This window comes from Martes martes, assembly GCF_963455335.1.
Source record: "Martes martes genome assembly, chromosome: 6".
Taxonomy (NCBI): Eukaryota; Metazoa; Chordata; class Mammalia; order Carnivora; family Mustelidae; genus Martes; species Martes martes.
In genome coordinates this window covers 145,110,804-145,138,757 of record NC_137893.1, presented here as the reverse complement: position 1 = coordinate 145,138,757, position 27,954 = coordinate 145,110,804, and the positions used below count along the sequence as shown (strand labels likewise).

Below are 27,954 nucleotides of genomic sequence, written 5' to 3'. Positions count from 1 at the left end.
TGGTCCAACACACCGGCCTCCCATCCTTGGCTGTGAGCCCGTCTTACATCCCCTCCCCTGCTGCTGCCAATATAGAGACTTAAAACCCAAGGGATGCGGGAGGTGCCCTGGTTAACGGCAAGTTCATCCTGGGGGCTAGCTGTTCTGGGTGGTGGTTTTTGACCACTTGTGGCATTTCCCAAGTGTGGCTTTTCTTAAGGGCTTGCTAGATAGTAACCACTTTTGTTAAGGACCACTTTCCCGTCCGCCCTTCGGAGAGCTCCGGCCGCTCCCGAGTCCAGCAGTTTGGTGAACAAATGTTTAACTCACATTTGCTCTTCAAGGGGCTCTTTCCTGATGCTTCCCTAGCCCTCCTGAACCTTCTATCTACACCAAGGCCAAAAACGGTAACCGTTTCTTGAAGGTCTGAGTGTATGTAAAGAAAGTCCATGAGATCAGGAAGGGAAAGCAGTTAGAAGTATGATTCTTGGATCAGACAAATAAAAGCTGCTTCATGTCGCAAACACCAAAATACCTCTGAAGTGTTCACCTTCTGAAAGTGAAATAGTACTTTTCTTCCAAAATAGATTCTGTGTTGAGAAAGGAAACAGCATCTTATTTGTAGAAACCAGAGGTTTACCAGCAGAGTGAGAGCTTTCTGGGGTGCCTGGTCATAGCATGTCAGGGCAGTGGTGAAAACAGAAGACAGTATGACCGGATTCCTTCTGGTTACTTAGAATGGACAAAAGTCTCAGGACCCGAAATTCTTGTATTGGACAAGGGGTCCTTTAGAATCTTTTATAAACAGCTCTCACTTCTGACACAAGTACTAGAATGCTATTGGGAGAATATATTGAGAGAGTATCAGAAAAATCAGGTTTTAGAGTTTTCTGGCTACCAGGCACTGGGTAACATCATGGCAAGTTAACACGGGTACTGCTGCTTTGAAGTACGGTTTTCTCACACTGCGTGAGCAGTGAATGGGTTAAGAATGTAATTTTGGCGGAAATGCTCATCTTTGCCGCATTTAAAACTAAGTTGATGTCATTCCTTGCCTCTCGTGCTGAAATACCTAGATGATGTTGTCTGTAAGAGTTTCATCTTCACTGGGGGGGAATCATTTCCTCCATCCCTAAATGTCTAATCGTTTATATGATCTGGATTCCCAACAGGACGGTCATATGGGACAAGAACAACATTACTGCACAAGGCTTTCAGGATATAGCTGTTGCAATGGAAAAGTAAGTTTTAATTCGGACTTCTTTCTGGAACAGTACAAAAGAACCCGTGGGGTCTGTATTACCTGTGGGGTGATGGAGGTAGCAAGGAATTTGGATCCAGAAGATCTGGGTCTGAGTCAGCCGATGCTACCCAGCCATGAGACCCGGGAAGACACACTTTGTTCTGGGGTCCGTTTCTTCATCGGGCCCCAAGGGCAGGGATCCACCACAGTCGTGAGGATTAAATGAGACCGTGGTGCGGGGGCCCACCCAGTGTTCACCTGGCTTTTCCTCGTGGTTTCGCATTCTCTTTCCATCGGTCGTGCCTTTTTTGCCCATTATGACAACTTTGAATACAGTGGAGCAAAGAAGGCTGAGCTCCCGAAAATAATACCGAAATCGAGGGATAGCAGGCTCAAGTTAGTCTCATTACTATCAAAGGCTTTCTTTATTACCATGGTAACTAAAGCCTACAATTATTTTTTATTGTCAAATTTACTTTCCCGGTAAACAAAACGAGGCAATAATAGGAAGATGGCTGGGAGAAATTCTAGGAACCGGGTTCTTCCCTGAGCTCTTCCGCCCTCATATTGTATTCTGAAGGCAGGAGTGATCAAAGCAGGTTTGCAGCATTGGAAATGAGAGGTTACGGAATGTGGGTGGGAAATAAGGGACCAGTAGCCCTGAAGCTGGTCCCCTGGGGAAGGGGTCGGAGAATGCTCACTGTTGGTGTTTTTTCCCAGATTCCCCTTCATGCGTGAGGCCTCCTAGGTGGAGCGCTCATGCCTAGCTGGGTGTCGTGGATAAAACCCTAGGCCTGGAAATATAAGCCTTCTATTCAGTCCCCAGCTCTGTCACCACCATGCCTATCCTCTTGAGCAAAGCATTGCTCCTTTCTGATTAATTCTTCTTTTATAGAGGGAGAATGTCAGAGTTAATTATCCCTAAGTGTGCTCCAGTCCTAAATCCCAGGGTTCTGATGTAGCCAGGAGGTCATCGCGGCTGCCCCCACAGATGGTCACTAAATATGGATAAGGCCACTTGCTCCGCCTCTGCCTGGAGCCTTCTGCCTATAATTACTCCCACTACACCAGGAAACCTTCGAATGGAAACAGTTGTTTACAAATAGCTACATTTAGGTGCGAACAGCACAGTTGCCTCTGCTGTGGACTGCCGGCAGCCCACACTGGTCTTTATGGGAAGCCAAGAACCTGCACACCCAGTACTCAGCATTTCTGGATTGATGGTAGCACTCCCCGGCTTAGTCTGTTAACTACGCTATGCTCCACGATGCCAGTGGCCCCAGAACCCCATCTGGTTTAAATAAAGTACGCTGGTCTGCCACGTGATCACCGTTGGACGAGGCCAAGGAAAATGCTCCAGGCTCAAAAACAGATGCACTGTCTCCTCGTTTCAGTTGGCTGGCCCCTCTGAAACCAAACAAAAACAGTTCTGCTAAAACAAGGCCAAGGTGAAAAAATGGAAGTCATGGAAATAGCAGCCTTTTTCTTTGCACGTTATCCTGCGTTCAACAACCCTTACGTTGGACTGAAAGACATTTTTCCCCCGTTAGGTAACACCCATACAGATGACCGCTATGGTTAAGATGGCTGCTTATTTTTTTTTCTTTTTATTCGTTCTTCATGATTAGTACCTTATTTTGGGAACGAGTTGTTCATTGACTCTTCTAGTAGAAGTCCTCAGTATCCACAAGAATCACACCGTTGAGTGTTGCTTAGTGTTGACAGGGCGGCTGACTGTGGGATCCCAGTGCACGAGGGGACCCCACTTGTCCCCATGTGGCTCCAAAGGTCTTTGTTCCTGAGTGCCATGCGGTCGCAAAGGGCAGATGTGTTTGGGGCAGGAGAGAGGAGGCATCTCCGGGGCGAGTGTGTGGTCTGGGAGCAGGGGCAAGGGGCGCAGTCCGAGGCCAGGGTATAAATTCGGGGTTCCGTGCTGTTTGCCTGGCACAGAGATGACTCCCCCCTGCCCTCCTGGGTCTCAGCAGCTGGTCAGCAGCAGGGAGATAATCCAGGGACACAGTTTTCCACCAGTTGCTTCGTTGGGAGCGGAGAGTCGTGTGGACGTGGGCCGTGTGCAAGAGGGTCCTGCGAGGACCTGCAGAGGTCCAGGCGCTGAGCCAGACAGCTTTTCCAAAGACCATGGCCGCTCGGGGGACTCCTTGTTGAAAGGGGTGCAGAGCCCGAACAGACTTTTTGCTGATACTCCTGTCCTTGCTTCGCATGCAGATGTTTTGGTTTTGTTTCCTAGTCTTCCTTTCTCGGTTGGGGGCTGGCTGTCACACGTAGTCCCTGTGGGGCTCTGGGGACATTCAGATCCATTGGGACGAAAACCAAGTAGCCGGCGGATGCTGGACTTAACCTCCCAGCCGCTCTCTCTTGGCCCAGTTTGAAAATCTGGATTTGAAAGCAACAAAACCAGATGCCTTCCGATCGTGTTGCTGTTAGAAGACAGCACGGGCTGCCGCGGGTGCCCGCCGTGGGTGCCGTGGGGTCCCGTGGGTGCACACACACACCCCCTGGAGAAAGCGGGCCTGTGAGCTAGCGCTCTGAGATAGGCTGTGAGTTTGAAATTTTATAATACACGCTGGCAGCTCTCTCAGGATTTAAAAAAAAGAGTGCTGAATGAACGTAGTGGGGTGTTATTTTAAAATAAGCATCACTTTTTCCTTTTTCTAGGAACTATACATTGAGATTTATGCCAATCCCTATGTATGATGCTTCTCAAGCCCTGAAAACAAACCCTGAAAAAACAGAAGAGGCTTTGCAAAAGGTACCGGAGAATCACTAGCTTCATGGTCATCAACTCACGTTTGAATCGGGTTTTGTTAGTAATAATTCTGAACGTACGAATAGGACTCAGTATTTTCCGAAGCTTCTCTCCCCTGAGCTTGTATTCTTGCGGTCATGGCGGACATCCTGTATGACTGGGGGAGGAATGACATAGGAAAGATGAAAACTTGTCCTAAAATTTAAGTGGAATAACATTCGGACCATCAGCGTGCCAGCACGCACAACTTCTCCTTCGTCCTTCCGAGAATGTGTGGAACTGAGGGTCAGCATAACTTTTTCCTCAGCCTCAGCAGCTAGTACCTTCCCTCCTTTTCTTTCTTTCTTTCTTTTTTTTTTTTTTTTTTTTTTTTTTTTGGTAAGATTTACTTATTTACCTGAGAGAGAGAATGAAAGGGAGGTCAGACGGAGAGGGAGAGAATCTCAAGCTGCCTCCCCGCCAAGCACAGAGCCCGACACGGGGCTCGATCCCAGGACCCTGAGATCTAGAGCCAAAACTGAGTTGGCCTCTTAACCCACTGACCCATCCAGGTGCCCCACTTCTCTTCTTTTCTTACTAAGAAACTGAGGCTACGGATGGGATCTCCTTTTACCATCTTTGTTTATAGATGTGTCTCACTCCACACCCGTTCCCGCCTCCTTTCTGGCAACCCCAGAGGACGACAGGGCTTCCCCGCTTCAAAGCTGAGCCATCCATGCGCCTGTGAGCCCACCGTCTCTGCCTGGGCCGGAAACTGGCCCTGAGAGGCGTTCTCTTGCTCTGCCCCATCTCCATCCGTCTCTTTCTATGGTTATGGTTGCCTTTCTCCATGTTTAGATGCGCTCAAGGATTTCCCGTCTGAAACCCTACTCCACGTTTACCGGGGGGGTCGCTGGGCCATCTTTGAAATCTTTCTTCCCTCTTTGATCGCCCGTCCAGTGGTACCATCCAAGCCTCCCACGCTTGACTTTTCTTCCCCACGTCTTCCAGAGCCATGCCATTGTCCAGTTTACAGATTGTGCCGCAAAAACCTCTTCCTTCGCTTCCTTCCCCTCTCTTCCTCTCAGGGATGGCTTTGTTCAAGCCTCATCATTTCTCAGCAGGATTTTTGTTTGTTTTCTTTGTCGCGGTCAAAAAGAGCCATCTTCTTTCATGGCACGTTGGAACAAACTAACATCTTTAGCCCACCTCTCCCCATTCCATCCCCAGCCCCCAGTGGCTTTTAAGATTTTACTTATTTATTTGACAGACAGAGACCACAAGCAGGCAGAGAGAGAGAGAGAGAGGAGGAAGCAGGCTCCCCGCTGAGCAGAGAGCCTGACGTGGGGCTCGATCCCAGGACCCTGGGATCATGACCTGAGCTGAAGGCAGAGGCTTAACCCACTGAGCCACCCAGGCGCCCCCCCATCCCCACCCCAGTGGCTTTTAGACTAGAACCTTCTCTCCTTGAATTGGTATAAAATTCCACCCAGGATCTGCCTCCTATCCACTGCCACCTTCTTCTCTTTGCTCTGCTCTGCTTCAGGGAACTTGTTAGAAATGCATATTCTTGGGTCTCAGAAATGGGGGTGGGACTCAGCAATCTGTGTTTTTACAAACTCTCCTGGTGGCTGCAAATTTGGCTATCACTGCTCTGGTCTGGTTGACACTCATGCTTTCCCCACTACCTACTGTGTGTGTCTGTCGAGGCTGAAGGCAAGTGTGAGCCCATCTGGAAACTTCTCAAAGCCTCTTTCCTCCCCTGTGTTGGGGATCTTCTCAGAATTTCCTGTGCTTGTCTGTCACTGGCCTTGTGATGTCATTTAAGTTATCTGATTCCATATATCTTTTTCTCTCAGTGACTGTGCCTCCTTGAAGGCAGAACCTATGTATTTTTCATCTTTTTAGTCGTTCAGCAGCTAGCACAGTGCCTGGCCTGCCTGCTTGGATGCTCCTTAGACTTGGTTGAATAAAAGGAAATAAGATAGGAGGTAGAGAGAGGGAAAGCCATGTTGTGGCAATGGAAATCATTCAAGATTTGTATTCAAAAGATCTGGCTAGGGGTGGCTGAGTCGGTTAAGTGTCTTCCTTCAGCTCAAGTCATGATCCCTGGGTCCTGGAATCAAGGCCCACATTGGGCTCCCTGCTCAGCGGGGAGCCTGCTTCTCCCTCTCCCTCTGCTGCTCCCCCCACCCCACCACTTGTGCTCTTTCTCTCTCTAATAAATTTAAAAAAAAAATCTTCAAAGAAAGAAAAAGATCTGACTAAATCAAACTCTTTTCAGCTTCGTAATTTCCGTAAGTTACTTAATTCTTCTGAACTTTGGTTTCTTTGTCTCTATAAAACATACAGCTAGACAGGAACCATGCTTAGCTGACGTTTAACATACAGTTCGTGCTGGGGGCCTGACACTATTATAAATGCTTTACATAAATTAACACTGATAATCTATTATAGTAAATCCATGAGATAGATTTGTTTTGTCCGCATTTTGCACATAAGAAAACCAAAGGATGGGATGATGAAATAATTTGCCTGTGGTGCCCAGGGACCAAACTGGTTAGCGTATGCGAAAAGAAGTTTCTAAACCACAAAGCAACATAAAAATGTCAGACCTCTTTATATTTTCCCAAAGGATATTAACACCTTGTAACACAAGACATATCCTAGAGACACCAGTTTTCTGGGTTTAGATTTGACAGATCCAGAGTTTTGCACTCATCATACTCCCATCTTCACAACAAGAAAAAAGCTAAACAGACAGAAAATCGGTGACTCTTCTCAGATCCATCAGAGAATTGAGGCAAAAGCAAAGGAGACTGTCACTCTGGTAATTGGACAGATGGGAATTCAGAGAATCACCGTGAATCAAAACCAAGATCGGCTCACCTGGGGCAGCAGCTAATGGGACCAGTAACTCAGAGGAATGTTTAACCAGCAACTGAGGAATTGCTGAAGGCTTGGTGTGGACTAGCCCGAGAGTTAAAAACTCCTAGGGGCCTAGTCTTAGCGAGGTCCTGACCCCTTCATGGGCTTCACCTCCAAGAGCCCCCACCAAGTTATCACAGGAAAGACTGGACAAAAATCCTCTCATGTTTCTGATAGAAGGATGGGAACAAGTAGCCATTTTGAAATATACCTGGAGCATTCTGTTGTCTATAACAGAGGCTTACACTTGAGGGAAACTACTCTACCAGGGCTTTATCTGATGTAGGAGGAGACAGACAATCTTAGCCTTCCTGTTTCACAGAAGGGAAGGGGAAAAAAAAAAAAGCCAAGAAGTACTTTGACAGGTCACAGCCCAGGAACTCAGTCCCACTAAATAAAACCTAAATTTAATCTTAAGATTGTAGAATTATTCCCTTTCCTAATACCTTACCAGCACATCAAGTGTGATAACAGCAGATTACAAATGAGCAAAGCTGTAAGATACTCTATTTAAGAAGGGATTTCTAGGGAAATCCCAAAGTAACCAAGGAGATAAAAACAGGGACATGGGAAGAGATTAAAGTCTTTTTGATTTCGAAGCATTCAGCATAACTCAGCTTCTAGCCAGATTAACATAAAATTGCACATTAAAAGCCTGATCATCTCAGTTCCTATTACCAGATATATCATATTCAGTTTTCAACAACAAAAAATTTAAAAAATAAAAATTACGACATGTATCATGAAAAGACAAAACAAGCATCAGAACCAGACTCAGATATGACAGATTTTGCAATTACTTATTTAAAATAACTAATTAGTATATTGAGGACTCTAATGGAAAAAGTAAAAAACATGCAAGAACAGATGGGTAATGTAAGCAGAGAGAGAGAAACTCTAAGAAAAAATCGAAAGAAGTGCTAGACATTAGAAACACTGTAACAGAAATGAAAAATGCCTTTTATGAGCTCGTCAGTGTACCAGACACAGCTAAAGAAAGAATCATTGAACTTGAAGATAGGTCAATGTAAATTTTTCACTGAAAAGCAAGAGAAAAAAAAGGAATGGAGGAGAAAACCAGAACAGAATATTCCTGAACTGTGGGACAGTTACGAAAGATAGAGCATCGACACAGTGGGAATGCCAGAAGGAGAAGGAAGACAAGGGAACAGAAGAAGTAGTTGAAATAATAATGACTGAGAATTTTCCAAATTTAGTGACAGGCACCAAACCACAGGTTTAGGAAACACAGAGAATACCAAGTAGGTTAAATACCCCAAAAAATCTACATGTAGGGATATCACGTTTAAACTGCAGGAAACCGAAAATAAAAAGAAAATCTTGAGGCGCCTGGGTGGCTTAGTGGGTTAAAGCCTCTGCCTTCGGCTCAGGTCATGATCCCGAGGTCCTGGGATTGAGCCCAGCATCGGGCTCTCTGCTCGGCAGGGAGCCTGCTTCCCCCTCTCTCTCTGCCTGCCTCTCTGCCTGCTTGTGATCTCTGTCAAATAAATAGATAAAATCTTAAAAAAAAAAAAATCTTGAAAGAAGCTGGGGGTGAGGCGGAAAGCCCTTACATATTGAGAAATAAGGACAAGAATTATAAGAGACTTTGGGTCAGAAATCTTACAAGCAAGAAGAAAGTAGAATGCAATATTTAAAGCATCGAAAGAAAAAAATCCAGCAGCCTAGAATTCTGTATCTAGCAAAATCTTCTTCAGAGTTATAGGAGAGGGCGCCTGGGTGGCAGAGTCAGCTGAGTGTCTGACTTGATTTCAGCTCAGGTCGTGATCTCAGGGTCGTGAGATGTGAGCTTGAGCCCCAAGTTGGCCCCATGCTCAGCAGGGAGTCTGCTTGAGACTCTCTCTCTCTCTCCCCTCTCTTTCTCTTAAATAAATAAATAAATAAATAAATATTTTTTAAAAAGTGAAGGAGAAATCAAAACATGCAAAGATAGCAATGTTAGGAGAGAGAGAAATTGATGGTACTCTCTTACAAGGAAGCTATACCAGTTGCAGAGTGGTACAGCATTCTGTGAAAGTGGACTTGAAATAGTTGTATATTGCAAACACTATGGCAATCACTAAAAACAATTTTAGAAGAAGTGTAGTCAATAAACTAAAGAAGGGGAGAAACGTGTAATCATATACAATCCTTAAGAGAAAGCAGAAAAAGAGAGGAAATAAAAAGAAACAGAAGAAATGCCTCATCTAGGGTGCCTGGGTGGCTCAGTGGGTTAAAGCCTCTGCCTTCGGCTCAGGTCATGATCTCAGGGTCCTGGGATCAAGCCCCGCATCGGGCTCTCTGCTCAGCGGGGAGCCTGCTTCCCTCCTCTCTCTCTGCGCCTGCCTCTTTGCCTACTTGTGATCTCTGTCTGTCAAATAAATAAATAAAAATCTTAAAAAAAAAAAAAGAAAAGAAAGAAATGCCTCATCTACAAATGTTAATTGTAAAACTTGTGTTTTCTTAAACGAAAAATTAGTGACTTTAAAGCTGACATTTATCATTTTTTATAATACTTACTATACTCTTATATTTTGAAGATTTCATTTTAACAGAAGTCTGTTCCCCAGAAGAAATACGCTTTTTAATTTTACTCTACTGAAGAATAACACTGTGATCCTATACTCAATCATTAGACGTTTGGGGGGGGTGGTTTTTGTTTTTAAGTATATGATTCCTACATTGAAATACAGGTCTTTTTGTCTTTTATGCTGCTGCTGTCTTCAGCAGTGAGACTGAAGGTGTCGATCAGCTCTAGAGGGCTGTCCAGGTCACAGCTGCCCGGGAGGACTGGCAGACATGACGACGACACTTTGGGCCCCTTCCCTCCCATCTTCAGTCAGGCCCTCCATCCTCAGCCTGTAGGACGTGGGGTCTCTGTCCTTGCCCTGGAATGGTGCGGGGAAGGAGGGCTTATCGTGCTAATCTAAGAGGCATCCTTTTAGTGGTGATGTGCCTGTGGTTGATGTTAAAAGAACTGAAACATTAGTATTCTTCCTTCCCCTTGCACTGGCTTTTAGAAATGAGCTTTGAATTTTTTTCCCCCCCTAAAAATTAATAAAAAAATAAATCCCTCCAGACTTAGTCTGTGCAGCACCATTGATGCCCCTGGAAAAAGTCTGCAAATGCATGGGCCAGCCCTGGGTGCATGGCGCATGCGTGAGCCGAGCCTCTTGTACAAGCTGCTCTCACAACTGGCCCCCAGACAGTGCTTAACAATACCAAATGCAAAAGGACAAATAACAAAGCAAAAGTACCCAAAGCTGGGTGGCAGTGTGTACCTGTTATATTTCAGGCAGGAATTTTTTTTTTTTTTTTTTTTTTTTTTTTTTGGCAAAAACATTTCCCATCAATGGTAATGTCACCTTGGAAGGACATGACTTTTGGGGAAGCAGAAAAGAAAATTAATATAATAAAATGCCATGGTCTTAATGTGTCACTTAACTGATGTTTCATTTCAGGGCTCTCCATTTTTATAATTCCTTCACTTATGTTTAGTAGAAAGGTACATTTCGTTCTGCTTTATGGTTTCCAGGGATGATAGTAATTATAGTCTGCATTTTAATTGTCTCTAATTGGTATTAAGTTACAGTAGTCATTTTAGCATATGGAAAATTAAAATGAAAATGTACTAATACGGAGAGACTCACAGTTATTAGAAGTTCTTAACCAGGGAACTACAGTGACAAAGCCAAACGGTTAAGTGGTATTATTAAAAACAAATGAAAACAACTGAAAAACAAAAACAAAACCCAGATGGTGCAATTACTGATCCCGAATCATTCTTTGCAGACATCTTCATACACGCCCATCAGTCCCACCAGTTAACCCCGTTCATATTCAGTGCATGCCCATGCTTATTCTTCTTCAACACTTCATTTCCATCTGGTCATCATTTGTATGTTTGAATTTTTAATAGGAGATTGTGTCTAAAAATACAAACTTCAGGCAACTTCAAGCGTTCTTATTTTCTGTGGAAATCTGTTTTCGTATTTTCTCTACTTTTGCTAAAATCAGTCCTGTTTTTGAGATAGCGCGAAGACCTCATGAATTCATGAAACTAGTATATGTCTTCGAGTTGTCCAGCTGGGGGGCCTTCAAATTTTGCACCTATTTTCTCCTTTTTTCCCTTCAAAGAGTTTTCTCAGTGCCTATGGAGTCTGCCTCCTAAAGGCTCAGGGTTTCCGAGGCTGCCATCCGTACTCCTTGGCACGTTTATTTAACTTTGCAACCGTTGAGTGGTTAGGGACCCGTGAGGGAGAAACTGTGAGTGTGTGCAGGAAAGCAGGGAGTCACCGCGCGGGGTCTCCAGTGGCGGGGGCGCGCGGACCCTCGCCCATCTTCGTCGGCGACCGCGTCACGTCAGATCGCTCCCGGGACCCGCGGCTTCCGTCTCTGACTCGCACTCCCAGAGGGCATCACGGTGACAGTCCACTTCCGGTCTACGCGGGGTCCTGGGCGTGGGGTCAGCGAATCTGAGCTTTGGTTCCAAGTTCAGCGCTCGCTGTTTCTCGCTTCTCCCTTCACCCTCCGCCAGTCGCGGCGTGTCCTTGAGAGACCGTGTGCTTGCCTTTCAGATCGAGAACTACCTGCTGCGGAATCACGAGACCCGGAAGTACTTGCAGGAGCAGGCGTACCGCCTGCAGCAGGGCATCGTCACCAGCACCACGCAGCAGGTGAGAGGCGCGTGCCCGCCGGGGCGCGCGCCGCGGCCGCGTTCCCGCGGGGGCGCGCGGCATCTCCTCCGTCCCCGAGTCATCCCCGGGGGGCTGGAAGAAGTGGCTTCTGAAGATGACAACGAATGGAAGGAGAGTTGGGGGAGGATGCAGGGCGAGGAAAACGTAGGCTGATTCTAATGCTGAAAATGCGCTTTTCATTGCTGATGAGTTTGTGCTTTTTAAGATGGTCGATAAAGCGTATTTTAGGTTTCCGTACAAATAGTAGGAACCCGTCATTACGGATGAGAGAATCTGAGGGTAAGCAGATTTGCTACTTCAGGGACGTTGTGTTTCTCTCTCCCCTTCCTCACACTCCTGTGAGTCACACATTCCTAGTTTCCCCCCAATAATTAAGAATTTGTTGAGTATTGGGGCACCTGGGTGGTTCGGTTGGTTAAGCGTCCAGCTCTTGATTTTGGCTCAAGTCATGATCTCAGGGTCTTGCGATCGAGTCCCACCTCGGCTCCGTGCTGAGAGTGGAACCTGCTGGAGATCCTTTCCCTCGCCCTCCCCCTCCCTACTTATGTTCTCTCTCCCTCTCTCTCTCTCAAAATTTAAAAAAAAAAAATTAAAAAGAGAAAGAACTTGTTAAATGTTAACTTAATTACTAAATGTTAACACTTAATTACTAAAGGGAAACTAAAGTGCTTCCTTTTTTACTTTATTTCCCTTCTCTCCACCCAATGCTAGAGAAGAAAAAAGGAATTATGATGATAAAAGAAATGTGGATTATTTTCTTCCAAAATATCAACCCAAACCAAGGATCGTAAGACATTTGAGGAAATATATGTCAAAGAAAGAGCAAGATAAACCAAAAATCTGACCTTAGATAATTCAGAGCACAGCCAAGGACTTTGAAAAATACTGTAATTAGTAAATTCAGTGGGACTTGAGGGAATATTGTATCCATGAAATAGGAGTAGTCCGCTGAGCAACAGGAAACAATGCTCAGCAACTGAAAATGTGCTCACAGTAGATAGACTTAAATAAACTGGCAGGGCACAAAGTAAGCTGTTTCTCTGGAAGAAAGAGTAAAGGAAATCTCTATAACATGCAGCAAAAAGATGGTTAATATGAAAGAAAAGTAAAACAGAATGGTGAGTGCATTCAAAATGACCAACAGCCTTCTGATAGGAGCTCCAAAATTGAAGAGAAGAAAAAATAGTAGAAAACCATTTTGCATAAATCGTGGGGTTGATGTGACCCACTGAAATTGATCCAAATGAAAGGCCAAAAGAGCCACACCTAGATATGTCCTGGTCAGAGCACCTGTAAGAAAGAAAAAAAAGAAAATCTTAAAGAGTGTCAGAGAGAATCAAAGGGCTATCTTACAGGAGAACTAGAATATTTCTTAGCGTCCATCCCAATCACTGGAAGCAAATGAAGTGATGTCATCCAAGTTCAGAGGGGGATTTATTTGGGGCCACAAATTCCACACCTCGCCACTTTGTCAAACAGAATAAAAATGGGCTCAGACATGGACTCAGAGAAATCACCCCCAGTCTAACATATGCACAAAAATTTCTCTAGGGAAGTTCTCCAGCATAACGATGAGAAAGAAGAGAGGACACAATATGAAGTAAAAATAAGAAACTAGAGCAATAATGAAATCAGTATTGTCATAGGAGCTGAAGGAAAGCTTTTAAAAATTGCTCCTTTGGCCAGTCTGCTGGGAGCTGCGGGATTAAAAGAGGATTACATTTCTTTCTGTGCAGGTCCCATCGTCATCATTCTGGAACTGCCTTTTAGTGGGTTTAAAATTTTAATATCAACACAGACAAGAAGGGAAAACCTCGTTATTGTTAAATTTTAAAAATGTGAATATTTGAAGTCTTCTTGTAAGAGTATTGATACTAACAAAAATTAGAAATTGAAGAGGGAGAAAGTTGAGTAGGAGTGTTAAGTATGCTGAATTTTTAGTTTTTATTTTATGGACTCAATCTCTTTTCCATCATTCGTTCTTAAATCAAAAATACAAATATAGTTAACTATTACTGGAATTAAAATAATCTACTTGGAAAAATACAAATGTAAGTCTACTATTTAAATTTCAAATGGAAGCCACCGGAAGAATTTAAAAAAGGAGCGGGTTTCCATAAGTGTTTATCTCAGCAGGGTGACTGGTAGGCAAAGTTTGTTCTTTGAGACCCATTTTTTTTAATGGTTTGCATTGTTTTCTTACCTTGTGCAAATGTCGTTTTAATTTTTTGCTGTTGCTTTTTCTTAAAAGAGAATGAAAGAAAAGTGTCCACGATAAAAGCATCACATATAATATTCCAAGTGGGTGAAATTATCTGGAAGACCGTGTAGGTCTGCATAGGGGTCTGTGAGGGTTTTCTCAGGAGCTGTGATTTAGGTGCATTTCAGTCTCGTATACTTCACAGTGTTCTTTGAAACCTTTACAGCAAACATGTATTCTTTGTAAAGGAAGTAGGAAAGCGATGTATATTGAGAAAAAAAAGGGGGCGCCCGGATGGCTCAGTGGGTTGAGCCTCTGCCTTTGGCTCGGGTCATGATCTCGGGGTCCTGGGATCAAGCCCCGCATTGGGGCACTCTGCTCAGCAGGGAGCCGGCTTCCCACCCCCTCCTGCCTCTCTGCCTACTTTTGATCTCTGTCAAATAAAATCTTTAAAAAAAGAAAAAAGAAAAATGGTAATTATGAATATTGGTGAGGTAGCAGGGAGTTTTGAGAAAGAAAACAAAATGTTGCCCTTACCAATGCCTGAAAAATCTATTTTTTTTCCCCCTGCAAGGGACGAATATTAGCTTAGCACCTTATGATTTACTGTTATTTCCTGGTTTTAGTGGTGAACGTTAAAAGCAGTGACAGTGCTAAAATCTTACATTGAGCCTTTGCCTTGGGTTCCTTTCTGAGCTGCCGTAATACGGGCTTTTCTTACTACAATATCCTTCCAACATTGCCCCTCACTCACAGGGGATTTTGCCCATCCAAAAAAATTATTGCAGCAACCTTTAATGCTAATCCTTAAAAGTAAGTTTCGTCTTCTCAACCTCAAGGAAATGGGACACAGGGGGCATAGTACGGATATTTAATCCTGCACTGGTGACATCTGTCTGAATTATTTGAGTCATTGTGCGGTAGGTATATTGCCACCTTTTCTCTTTGGGGATTTCTTAGGACATTATGATTAGCAGTTTTCAGACTTTAATTGGTTCAGTCACTTTAAGAGAGATTTATCTCCGTGAGACTGAAACTTCTTATCGAAGTTTCCAGAAATCTGAATACAGAAAGAACAGACGCTCTGTGACTACTGTCCCGGCCAGCTGGGTAGCCAAGAACTCTTCGTAAGACTCTACGACTCCATACTCTCCCTTTGCTTTCATATTCTTATCCAGTTCATAAACTTTCTTCACCAGGAGTTAGCATTATCTTTTCTGGAAAAAAAAAAACAAACAAAAACAAAAACAAAAAGGAAGCGTTTTTGGGTTTGTGGGTTGTAAAGGTCCCGCTGCAACAGCACGGCTCTGCTGTGGGAGAGCGAAAGCTGCCATAGCCACTGTGTGCATGAATGAGGTGGCTCTTCTAATAAAACTTTATTTATAAAAACAGTCTTGGGAAAAAAAAAAAAAAACAGTCTCAGGCACACCCTCACCCACATGGTCTTGATTTATTTCTTTCCAGTCCGTTTTCCTATATGTTTATTTTTTTTTAAACACTGAAGTCGCAAAATATAAAGACTTTGGAAAAATAAAAAAATAAAAACAGGCCTAGAATTGCCTGTAGTTTGCCAAAATCCACTCTTCTCACTCAAACTTTGCTGACCATTTAAAAAAAGGGAGAAGGCAGTTTTATTGTCTGTAGCTCTTTATCCAGTGCGTTCTCTTCCCACCTCACATGTGGAGTCTCTATACTTGTTTGACCTCTTTGCCACCCCATCCCCTCATAACCTTTCCAGATGTGTCCCTGTCTGTACCAGAATGGCTCTCTCCGTGGTGCCTTGTCACCATGTCCCTGGGCTTTTTCTCCCTCTTCATCTGTTCATGAGAGGAGGCAGGATAGTGTGGACGACCCAGATTGAAGGACGGACGGGCTTTGCTTTCCCTGTGGGCGTGAACTGACGTTAGTCACTTAAACCTGTCCCAGCCTTGGTTTCTTCATCTGCAAAGCGGGGGAGACAGCTCTGAAGATGCTGGGGGGACTCACTGAGATAAAGCATGAGAAGAACTTGACTTGTCACCAGTAAACCGTTAATGTTGCTGCTGTTAGTCTTACTGTCACAGTTATCATCACGATTGACTTGCCTCATCCTTCCAAAGACTCACTGCTTCATTCATGGACAGTGTGCCATTTCGAATATCTTTCTGCTCCTCTTGGGTCTTATCTGTCTCCTTCCCACATGACTCTTAAACCTTTCATCTTCCAAATGCAGTCCCTTTCCGAAGTTTTGTACTTAGTACTTGCTTCCTTTAGCTACTTCATCCAACCTTACCATTTTAACACTCCAACTGTGGGGGACTCCCGGGTCTATCCCTGTTTTTTTCCAGCAAGTTTTACTTGTCAACGCTTGCTCAGCATGTTTGAGATAGGGGGGTCACTAAGACAAAATTTGTCTCTGGAACTCCTGATTTTACCGTTTCTCTCAGTGGCCTCATCACCAAGGATAGAACCCTTGGGGCCATCTTGGATGTCTCCTTTGCCACCGCCAGCCAGTGGTCGCTGTGGCCACCCATGGGCCTTCCAAGTGTCTTTGCAGCTGTTCTTTTTTTTTCCATTTCCATTGCCAGCCCTCTTGCTCAGGTGTTTTTATCAACTCACTCCGATGTCTTCTTTCATAAGTACAGTGGGAAGAACTGGTGTATCCACCTTCCATGTCTCCTTCTGCTCTCTATAGCCCATGTCCTTTGCATCAGGCAGGGAAGCTGAGTCACCGAGGGTGCTACGGGGTAAGGATCTGTAGAGCTCAGGGTTGTGGCAGGAGCCGGGGCGGGATACCCTGTGCCCCGTACACCCTGTTCCACCTCCTTAGCCTGTGCCTGGGTCTCACACTCTCTTGCCTTAGCCGAACGTTCCAGTCCTGTCTCCTACAATAAAGTGCCCTGTTCCTAATTAGGAAATACTCCTCACAGGTGTCTGCCCGTGCCATTGCTTATGCTTATTCTTTTGCTTAAAATTCCCTTCGACTTTCTCAACCTGTAGAAATCTTTCAGGACCCAGTTGAAAAGCCACCTTCACCCTCAGCTAGCTGGGCTCCCTCCCTTGGCTGAAATCTTGCACAACTTCATATTATTCCTGTGTATCATTCCTGTATCATTCCATACTTCTAAGTATGTGGCAGGCACCCTTGTAGGAAACGGAGCTGAGCTTGGGCAGAACAAGACAAACAAAACGTGGGTGCCCTTATGGGTGTTAAATTAGGGAGCGCTTTCTAGCTTGCATTACCGTTGATGGTGAATATTTCTTTCCACTTCTAGGCTTCTCAGTCACTGGGTGGTGGGGTATATCTTACTCGGGACGGTATTGCATTCGGTTTTAGGCGTTCAGTCTGTCTCTTGAATCGGCTAAAGACATTGACACGGAGAAAGATGAAATTTCTCGGCAAATGCGGCATTTGCTGGAACAGTTATAACAAGTGGAGAGCAACCAAAGATGGCATTTATTAGTAGGCGTTCTAAGCTCTGAACTTTGGGTTCTTTAGCCCAGTACGTTTGCAAAAGCCTCAGTGGTCCCCAACAGGTGTGACATGAGCTACTGGTGATTTAGCTGCCACAGAAGCCAGCTTGACCTGTACCACATTAACGGAGGTATGCTCGCTACAGTAAGGAAGGTGCTTGCCCCACTCATCTTTCCGATCCCCTTCTTCTGGGTTACAGTCAGTTTTATTTGGGGGGGGGGGTGTATTTCGTGAGGGTCCAAGATGGAAGAGACAATGCAGAGAAGGGGCCTGGGGGCGGAGAGGGTTGGGGACTGTGAGACTGTCACCGTAGCAGAGTGGCAAGAGGAACCAGGAACGTGAAGCCTGAAGAGAAACAGATTAGGGAAGAGGAGTTGCCTGCGTTCAGACGTGTGCCAGACCGTCCCATGGAAGCGAGCCTGCCATTGATTGTTGTTCTCAAGGGGCAGTCATGGGTCTGTCCCAGGGGAAATGGGCAGACAGATTAGGACTCAAAATAAAGATGACCGTGTCCAAGAATGGCAGAGTACATTTCCTCAGAGGGAAGTGAGCCGCGCAGATGGACGGTGGTGGTTAACAACTTCAGCGGGCTGCTGCGGAGAGTGGAATGTTGGGGCTCAGGGCCCCGAGCGGCCGTTCAGATGAAGAGCGTGGGTGCTGCCACGTACCCTGAGGCATGTTGATGGGCCAGCCCAAGGGATGGCAGTCCTCTGGCTTCCCGTCTCCCTTCCTTCTCACATTTGTGTGCCTTAGGAACTTCAGTATGAACTGAGAGTCAAAATCCTCGAGTTCTTGTCAGAATTTTAGACTTGCTCTCCACACAGTCACCCCGTGTCATCTTCTGTAGCCTAACGTTCCTGGGCCCTGAGCTCTTTGGTTGCGAAGCATCTGGATATGACTTCTTGGGCTGTTCCGAACCTTAGTAACTGTGTGTTCAGACAAACCTTTGAGACTTGGGAGGTTTTATGTCTTACTTGAATGGAAGAACTAAATTTTTATGTTTCTTTTGGATGTAATTTTACAAATGCCAGTTACAGAACATGGTGTTGAGGTCATTGGAACTTGTCTCCTTGGGGACTGCACACGTTTCAGGAGTCTCTTTGGCCTCCCGATTATTCAGGATGACCAGCTTCACAATGCCTCCTCCCCATGCCTCTCAAATGTGGCCTCAGACGTGTATCAGTTCCTTTTGTAGTATGTGGTTTGTCTCTAGAAGTTAAGTATTCTTCTGGGGAAGATCTGAATTACGGATGACTCCTTGCTTGAGGAGGCGCAGATCAACACAACAGAAGAGTTAGAATTTACATCAATTGGGGCACCTGGGTGGTTCAGTGGGTTAAAGCCCCTGCCTTTGGCTCGGGTCATGATCCCAGGGTCCTGGGATCAAGCCCCACATCGGGCTCTCCGCTCAGCAGGGAGCCTGCTTCCTCCTCTCTCTCTGCCTGCCTCTCTGCCTACTTGTGGTCTCTGTCTGTCAAATAAATAAATAAATAGAAGAAGAATAATGCTGGAGGCATTATACTCACTGATTTCAAATAACACTAAAAAAAAAAAAGAATTTACATCAATTAAGATATTTTAAAACCTATAGTTAGTTCTCTGCAGGGCATTGTGAAAACACATCAGTTAAGATATGATTGCTCCCCATGAGCTTAGATTTTAGTGAGAAGCATTATTCATAGAACTTCTGTTTCCCGTGGGGAGCTCCGGGTCCTTCACGTCTGTAACCCCAGGACATTTGATGGTAATAGGAGCTGTTCTTAATGTACATGAATGTTGACTTAGTGACCCTGTGTCAGGGAATAGGTGCTGTGAGTGGTGTTACTTTTACTGGGTTGTCTTCCTAATACACTAGAAAGGGAGATGGGGTGAATGTTAGAACCAGATTTCCTAGAACAGGAGGACAAGAGGGATGGTGATGCTGCCACTCTGTATTCAGACCATAAGTCTTCCGAGTTGTGGACCCAAGTCTCTGTTGTCACATAATTCATGGGGGGAGGAGGGCTGACTTTGGCTTCCAGGGGTTGTTATTTCAGATCATTCAAAATAGAGCAAGCATGAATTTAAGTAAAAATATTACTAGGGGGAGGCCTGGGTGGCTCAGTGGGTTAAGCGGCTGCCTTCGGCTCAGGTCATGATCCCAGCGTCCTGGGATCGAGTCCCACATCGGGCTCCTTGCTCGGCGGAGAGCCTGCTTCTCCGTCTGCCTCTGCCTACCACTCTCTGCCTGTGCTCGCTCGCTCTCTCTCTCTAACAAATAAATAAATTTTAAAAAATTTTAAAAAAAAATATTACTAGGGGGCACCTGGGTGGCTCAGTGGGTTAAAGCCTCTGCCTTCGGCTCGGGTCATAATCCCAGGGTCCTGAGATTGAGCCCGCATCGGAGATAGGACTCTGGATATGTGAGGTATCTGGAAGAAGGAGTAATTTTTTAAGACCATGAAATTGCCTGCAGTTCTGAGCAAAATACTGGAGAGACTTTACAAACCACAGTTTATCTCTTTCTTTAGAATTCTTAGCTTTCTTCATGCTCTTCTCTGTAAATGCAAATACGAAAGGACATAATCTTGCCCATCTCTGGTACTTTTTGTCTACAGTAGTGATCTTCCACTTCCCTCTGGGTTTCACGCTTGCGTCGTGAAGTAACTGAAAATGATTCAGATCTAATTAACCTGGGAGAGGAGCTTTCACGGAATAGAAACTAAATGTTATCAACTTTATTATTGCCTGTGTTAAAATAATAAAACCTCAGCGTGCTTTTTTGGGTGGAAGGGTAGCTTTTAATTTATATGGGGAAGTACCTAATATAATTGAATTAGCTTTAAAAATATTAATTTCTGGGCAGCTGGGTGGCCCAGTCAGTTAAGCGTCTGCCTTCGGCTCAGGTCATGATCCCAGGGTCCCAGGATTGAGCCCTGCTCAGCGGGGAGCCTGCTTCTCCCTTTGCCTGTGCCCCTCCCCTTGCTCGTGCTCTCTTTCTCTCAAATAAATGAATAAAATCTTTTTTAAAATATTAATTTCCAGAGATCTTATGATTCTGTAATATTGAGACCAACTGGCTGTGGACGCCATCTTGTAGTCATTTGAGCCGTCGCCAAATTACACAGTCCATTTCTCTGTTTCCTCAGTACCTGGCACTATGTCTGTCACAGAGGGTACTTAATAGAAATTAATGAAGGAGAGTTACTATCTAGCGAAATGTCACAGAGTAGCCCTGAAATTCTGAATCATCCAGACGTACACACTTTGGTCCTCCGTGCTGCATTTCCTAAGGCAGGAAAGAGGACTGAAGTCCCTGAGATGTTTTATTGGAGTTGATGTTGCCGAACGCTGCTGATACGAACAGACAAATTAATAACTGGCCGTAAGCTACCTTCTGGAATGTTCTAGTTAAGAGGTGTTTTTGTCCTCATTCATTCCATGTTTTCTTCTCTCTGAATATTGGCTGTGCTGCCTTGGGTGCTTGCTGTCCTTTTCACGGTGTGGAGCAGATGATTGACAGAATATGTGTGAAAGTACAGGACCATCTCAACTCTTTACGAAACTGTGCGGGAGATGCTGTCCAGGAAGACTTAAAGTCAGCAGAGAGGCTCATGCGTGATGCGAAGAATTCTAAAACGGTGAGTTTTCACTTGAGGCTACGTGAGAGTCTTGTGTAATAAAAAGCTTTTTTAAACTTCAGTTCTACAAACGAGGTCCAACTGTTTTTAGCTTTCTACCCAATGTCAAGGTGACTGACAAGTGGCAGAGTGAGTGGAGTTCCGCTTCGCCTCCTTTCTGTTCCCTGGGCTAATTACCGGTCACCAAAATACAAAATAAGAAATAGGGGGCCGGGGCGCCTGGGTGGCTCAGTGGGTTAAAGCCTCTGCCTTCGGCTCAGGTCATGATCCCAGGGTCCTGGGATCGAGCCCTGCATCGGGCTCTCTGCTTGGCGGGGAGCCTGCTTCCTCCTCTCTCTCTCTCTACCTGCTTCTCTGCTTACTTGTGATTTCTTGTCTGTCAAATAAATAAATAAAATCTTTTAAAAAAAAAAAAAAAGTAGGGGGCCCATGTGCTGACAAGGGTTGTCATCGGGTCCTGAAGAGCTGAGGGGTAGAGTTGTAGTTCACATGAGCAACAGCTCATTTGAAAGTGTTCTCCTTCCAAGCTGATAGCGGGAAACTCCCTTCTGTCACCTCTAAAAGGAAGCTGCTTTCAAATTAGAATTTGGTCCCCAAAGTCTGGCTTCATGGAGAAAAGACTGAGGGTCGGGGGCGGGGGTGGTGGCCAGAGAGCCTGGGGCCTGGGCCTGGCTCTCCTCTTGGACTCACACAGCTCTCAAGTGTTGTCAGGAGGACGATCTTGAGCGTTAATTCAAATACCTTCATTTCTCAGAGGAAGACGGGAAGGGGCACAGAGGTAACATACTGATCCTGAACTCCACAGTTTACGAATCTGTATGAAACCTTTGATCGAGAACAGAGCCTCTCTCATAATGTGTCTTACCCTTTTCACTAACTCTACAGTGACTCGGGTACTTAGGTACATAGTTACAGAGAGGTTATTTGTGTTTTTATTACAGTTGTTACCAAACTTGTACCACGTCGGTGGCGCATCCTGGGCGGGGGCCAGTGGCTTGTCGTCCGGTCCCATTCAAGAAACTCTGGAGTCGATGGCTGGAGAAGTGACAAGAGTCGTAGATGAACAACTGAAGGTGTGTGCAGTTTCCGTTATTTTGCAGCGGGAAATCGCTAGGACAGCTGTGTGTGATGGCATTTCTTACCGTAGTGACTTCTGTGGTTGCGATTGGTATGTGTGTGCTCCCCTACCCCACAGGCGCCGGTAGTAACACTGGATCTGTCCGAACTTTGTGTATAAACGTGGCAGTAACTTCTTACCGAAAGAGAGTGAGTCAAACCTAGAAAATTCATACTTTTGATGGAAAATCTCTAAATGCACTTTACAAGGTGCCATTGATAAGCAAATGATGGATTTCCACTTACAAGGCAGGAAGAGAAGGCTGTTCTAGGAAAAAAATATCTTCCGGCATCTCATCTGATTTAGAGAATGGCCCGGAGGACGGAAGCCCCATTGACGGTTCCCGGAAGCTGCTGCTACGGAGGGCCTCGCGCTGGGTGAGTGGGTAACGGTCCTCATAAGAAGCCGGTTGAAAGACAAGGACAGGGATTTAGATGAAGCAACAAGGTACCCGAAGTAGCAGAGACTCGTCCACAGGCTCCCTGGCTGCGGAGGGAAAAAAATTCTCTGAGATGTAGCCCGAGACTAGATTTTTCTTAAGGGAACTTCAAAACGCAACTACACAGAGAAATTGTACCTGCAGAAGGGCAGAAGGTGGTCCTCATTTCTGATCTGCCTGTTCAAGGATGCCTTAAAAAACCATGTCTCAATTTCTGTAATTATTTGGTCGGCTTTCTCCTGAGAATGAGATTGCTTCAGCTCATGGGGATTGGATGTGGGACTCAGTAATAACTTCACAACATGGTAATTACTCTGCTTGTAAATTAAATTAATGAAGGAGAAAATGTTGTGGATTATTTAGGCGTTTAAGCCCCTCTTATCTTCCTGGGCATGTAATGCAGAGAGAGACTCGAGTGAGTCGTCTTTCTTTTATTTAACGTAGGTGTTTTGCATCCATTCTGAGTAAAGACAAAGGGGCAGAAGGAGGACAGGCCGGTCGGTACGGAGTTCCGCCAGCTCATTTGTTACCTAATGGCACTTGTTTCATCCTCCACGAAGGATACAGCATGTAGGAAGGAAACTATCTTCGTTGCTATTTATTTTTCACTTTAAAAAGGAAACTTAGTCTGGGAAGCATTTAAATAATACTAACAACTGTAAAAGAAAGGAAAGGGAAAAAATCACTTGAAATCCCAGGGATAGCATCCTTCTTAATGTTTTAGTGAATTCCCAAATGTTCTGTGTCCGTATGCACGATTTTATGTATATGTGTGGTTAGACTATAGTGCTTTTTGGGTTCGGTACAACGGCATGAGTACAATTCCAGATAAGTGAAAAATCACCATAGTAGTTCATTGTCTGGATCTACCAGTGTGTTTGGAAACCTCCACTCACCTGTGTGTGTCTCGCCTTTGGTTTCACGCCAAATGACACTTCCGGTCACCAGATGTGTGAGACTTTTCCCCCCACCGAGTGGTTCTCAGGGACACCAGCTGGATGTCCGACAACTTCACTCTATTCTGACACTATCTCCCTGGGGAAGGTTCAGATCCCCCAGGTGGAGAGTTCAGTCTCAAAGGACTGCCCCCCACCACCACTTCAGACACCAAGGTCAAGTCTAGGTTGCCACCTGTGTTTCTGACTGACTGGCTGTGTCATTAAGTCAGAGGTTCCCACGACACCTGTGACACCCTGCTCAGGTGCGACTGATTGACTAGAGCAGCTCACAGAACTCAAGGAAATGCGCTGACCACTTTGTGAAAGGATATGATAAAGGGTACAAACGAACACTCCAAGGGAAGAGGGGTACAGGGCAAGGTCCTTGGGGGGGGCGGAGCTACCTGTCCTGGAGCGCCCCTCCCCCCACACCTCCAGGTCTTCACCACTCTGCAAGCTCTCTGAACGTGTACTTTTCAGGTTTTTATGGAGGCTTCATCACGTAGTCATGACTGATCGTTAACTTCATCTTCAGCCCTTCTTCCTTCTCAAGACACTGGGGAGCAGGACTGAAAATTCCGACCTTCTGAGGGTGGTGTTTGGTCTCTCAGTGACCAGTCCCCAACCAGGAACCATTCAGAAGCCCACCCTGTGTCACCTCGTTAGAACAGACACTCCTAGCCTCCAGGATATTACGAGGGTTTTAGGAGCCTAGGTCAGGAATCAGGGTCGCAGGCCAAATTTTAGAACTGAAGATGCTTCTAGTATTTTCTCTCAGGAAATTGCAAGGGTTTCAGGAGCTCTGTGCCAGGAACTTGGGCCAGAGAGCATTATACATATTTTCTGTTACCTCACGACCGCCATTATTTATGGTCTAATTTCTAATGAATCCAGGTAGGGTAAATGCCTGTAACTGGCCCGTTTCTAGGTCAGATGGGACCTTTCATACTTTCATCTACATCTGCAGACGGTGTTCCCACCGCCACACCCTCCCCGACACTACTATAGTCTTTTCCTATTTGTCAGGCTAGAGGAGTAGAAAAATCTTATTTGGCCTTTGTTTTGTTTTGTTTTATTTTTAATAGCTAGTATAAGTCAGGTAATTTTATTATCTATTGGTTTTTCTTCTTTTCTAAATTGTATATTTGTATCTATCATCTAATGTTTTCCTCTAAAGTCTCTGTGAGCACTCCTCACGTACTGAGAATTGGCTGGTGTTGAAGTCGGCGTGAAACATCTGGGCTGAAGCCTTTATCTGTTGGTGTGAGACCCCGGGGCTCTTCCCACTCAGTCGTGGAGGCCCATGCGGAAAAAAGGGCCAGAAACTGAGAGTCGTTTGGAACACTGAACCCCCTACATGGAGAGGAGCTGTTCTGGAGAATTCCACAGTCCTAAGGTGGACTTTATGGGAGTGAGAAATAAAACTTCCATTAAACCAAACCAAAACAAAACAAACACCCCAAACCCAAAAAATCAGGATGGAATATTGCATCAGGAACATCCCTGCCAAACAGCTTCCGACTGTGGAGTCTCCGATCGCACGTTTCCTTCTCCTTCTCTGCGTACCGAGGGGTTCCAGTTGACTGGCCCCTCGTTCTTGGAAGGGAGTAGAAGGCAGAGGTCTGAAGCAAAAGGCTTTTGAGTTGTTCAAAGCCCGCACTAATCTCAGTCTATTTAGGACCCAAAATATTTTTCTGTAAATAGACATTCCCCACATTTTTTTGAGGCTGGCCTTTCTGACCCCTTGTCAGTTTCAGCCGTGTTCTCCATCAGCACTTCCTTATTTGCAAACCTCAGAGCCTGCTTCTCTCTGTTCTCATGGCTCTTGGAGGTCCCCGACTCCGCCTTGGCCCGTTTTTGTCGTCCCCACTCGCTTGTTTTCTTTACTCTCAGTCCTTTTGAGTTCCAAATTCCTTTCCCTTTGGGAATGTCTGGCAGGAATCGTTGCAAATCTTCAATCACAGCTTCTTAATTAAATGTTACTCATTAATTTCCTTGGAACTGGGTACAATAGACTTCTTTCAACAGACTGTAGGCAGCTCACATCTTCTCTGTTTCCTTCCGATTTACTAACAAGTGGACATTTTACTATTTAAACAAAAAAATCCCCATTTGTCTATTTTTTAAGATTTTATTTATTTATTTGAGGGAGAGCAGGGGGAGGAACAGAGAGAGAGAGGGACAGGCGACCCTGTGCTGAGCACGGAGCCTGAGGTGGGGCTTGACCTCATGACCCTGAGATCATGAGCTAAGCCCAGATCATGGGCTAAGCCCAAATCAAGAGCTGGACACTCAACTGACTGAGCCACCCAGGCACCCTACCCATTTGTGTATTTATATAGCCTTTCAAGATCTTGATTTTCTTAAAATGATGTAGGAAAAAATGTTTTCATTAGAATCCATATTGACTTTCTCACTAAACCGCAGTGGTCCTTATTTACTTCACTACTAGTATCTACTTTAGCTTTAAAAAAAGCGCCCTTTCTCTATTTCCCGGGTTCTTTAAAATTAATATGTTGCACTAGCAGAAGCTGAAGTGGGTGGATTATTTCGTAAAAATAAGATTTTATTACAGTGATTTTTTTAAAAAATGGGACAAAAAGGCCTGAGGTTGTGTCCTGATCTTGCTATAGGTCAGCTTTCTTTAAGCCACTCAGCTGTGTATCCCCTGTGTCTAGGCACTGTTCTGCATGAAGGTCAGCAGTAAACATTTTGAATATTGGGTAATAATAAGTTCAAATAGCACTCTGAGACATCTTTCAGAAGTATCCTTTCAGAAAAGCAACAGAATGGCCAGGTAAACCAGCCTTCTCAGCAGACTATCTGGAGGAGAAGAAAGCAATTAAATTTGGAGAAATTCCTTCGTTGAGAAGAGGTGGTATTTTCTCTGGGCTGGTCTGTTTTAGGTGTTTTTAAAAGACAACTGTCTTCCTGTTTTCCCTGTTTTTTGATCCTAACATTTATTCCTGGAGTAACAGTAGATGAATAAGTGAGATTTGAGTGTTTTAACGTAAAAGAAACTTTCATTTTTCCCATTGGGACTTAAATTTTAGAGTGCTTGTTTTGGCCTTGGAAATTCATGATTTCACTCGCGGCACACCCTGTGGAATACTTCACTGGTAAATTTCAGATTTACTAAGGAAACGAGGCCGGGGGGGGCGGGTGTTGATGGCATTTTAGCAGGTGTTCACTTGGTTTGGCTAAACGGGTTCTCTGAATTTTCTTGTTTCCCTATACTTATTTCTTAAAGCAAAAGAAAGATTTCAGGCACTTGAGTGCAGAAGTTGTGTTTGCTGGTGGTGAATGACAGCAAGTTATTGGCTCCCAGCAGGAATACGGGGGTGTAGCTGCCATGTTAAGGATATTCATCCAGTTTACTTTACAAATACTATGTAAGTTTTCTGAGTATTGTTAGTTATTTTTACAGTTAGGAGATACCCTCCTAACTAGCATTGGGGAGATACAGGCAAAGTGAAATCTGATGATCGGATTTCCAGTGCAGGGCCTGTTCGACTCAAACTGTCTGAAGGTAGGATAACATAGACTAACAAAAGGAAGACTGTGTAAGAAAAGTTAAGAAACTAACAAAAGGAAGACTGTGTAAGAAAAGTTAAGAAAAGTTAGAGTGAGAAAGTGTACCATAAGCCAAGTTTAGATTTCCAGAAGGAAAGGGAGAACAGCAAAAGGTAACAGTTGAGGAGATGGTGGCTGAGGATTTCAGACACTGATGACCAGAATCTTTGAATTCAGAAAGTCCGGTGAAACCCGTGTCTGGTAGATAAAAGCAAATCCATTGTCTAGAATCACATAACAGAAAGTGAAAAGCACTGAGAACAAAGAGAGTGCATTGCAAGGAGCCAGAGGGAGGGGAAAACCATATTACTTAAAAAAGACCAATACTAAGACCGACAAGACAGCTCCCAAATCAACAGTGGGTGGAAGCCAAAGATAATGAAAAGAGTATCTTCATGCTTCTGAGAGAACGTGGAGTATAAACCAAGAACGATATATCCAATAAAACCTAATTTTTAAGAATGAAGATGAAATTAGAACATTTTCGTCCAAATAAAAACTGAGATATTTACTCTGACTATACTAAATAAACACCTGAAGGATATACTTTGGGGGAATCTGGGTGGCTCAGTCAGTTGAGCGTCCGACTTTTGATTTCAGCTCAGGTTGTGATCTCAGGGTAGTGAGATCAAGCCCCACATTGGGATCCATATTCAGCGGGGAGTCTGAGGGTTCGCTCCCTCTGCCCCTTTCCCCCCTCTCTCTTACTGTCTCTCTAAAATAAATAAATCTTTTTTAAAAAAATACTTTGGGACAAAGGAAAAATTATCAGAGAGAGTCTGAGGTGCAAGAAAAAATAACAAGCAGGGCAAATGCCAAGTGTGGGCAAAGAGAAACACTGAGTATAATCAACAGTGTTAATGCCCCATTTGTGCTATAAAATTAAGAAGAAATAAAGTCCTAGAAGCAAGTAGTTAAGTCAATAAGGAATGAGGAAAACCAGTCTAAGGTCCCAGTCATAGTCTGGAAAAGATTTAAGACATTTGCATTAGACCTATATCGTCCAATGTATTCTCTGTT

At 44.6% G+C, this 27,954-nt stretch overlaps 1 protein-coding gene across 1 annotated transcript in view; it reads left to right on the top strand.

Moving 5' to 3' along the window:
- Positions 1-27,954, top strand: part of CARMIL1 (capping protein regulator and myosin 1 linker 1) — a gene marked incomplete at its 5' end in the record, with an annotated part of 293,134 nt that overhangs the window by 194,056 nt on the left and 71,124 nt on the right. The window contains 5 exons of the mRNA XM_080805968.1: positions 1,152-1,220; positions 3,899-3,992; positions 11,474-11,572; positions 20,739-20,867; positions 21,809-21,940. Of these exons, the coding sequence (XP_080662094.1) occupies positions 1,152-1,220; positions 3,899-3,992; positions 11,474-11,572; positions 20,739-20,867; positions 21,809-21,940 (523 nt within the window). The remainder of the gene's footprint in view (positions 1-1,151; positions 1,221-3,898; positions 3,993-11,473; positions 11,573-20,738; positions 20,868-21,808; positions 21,941-27,954) is intronic.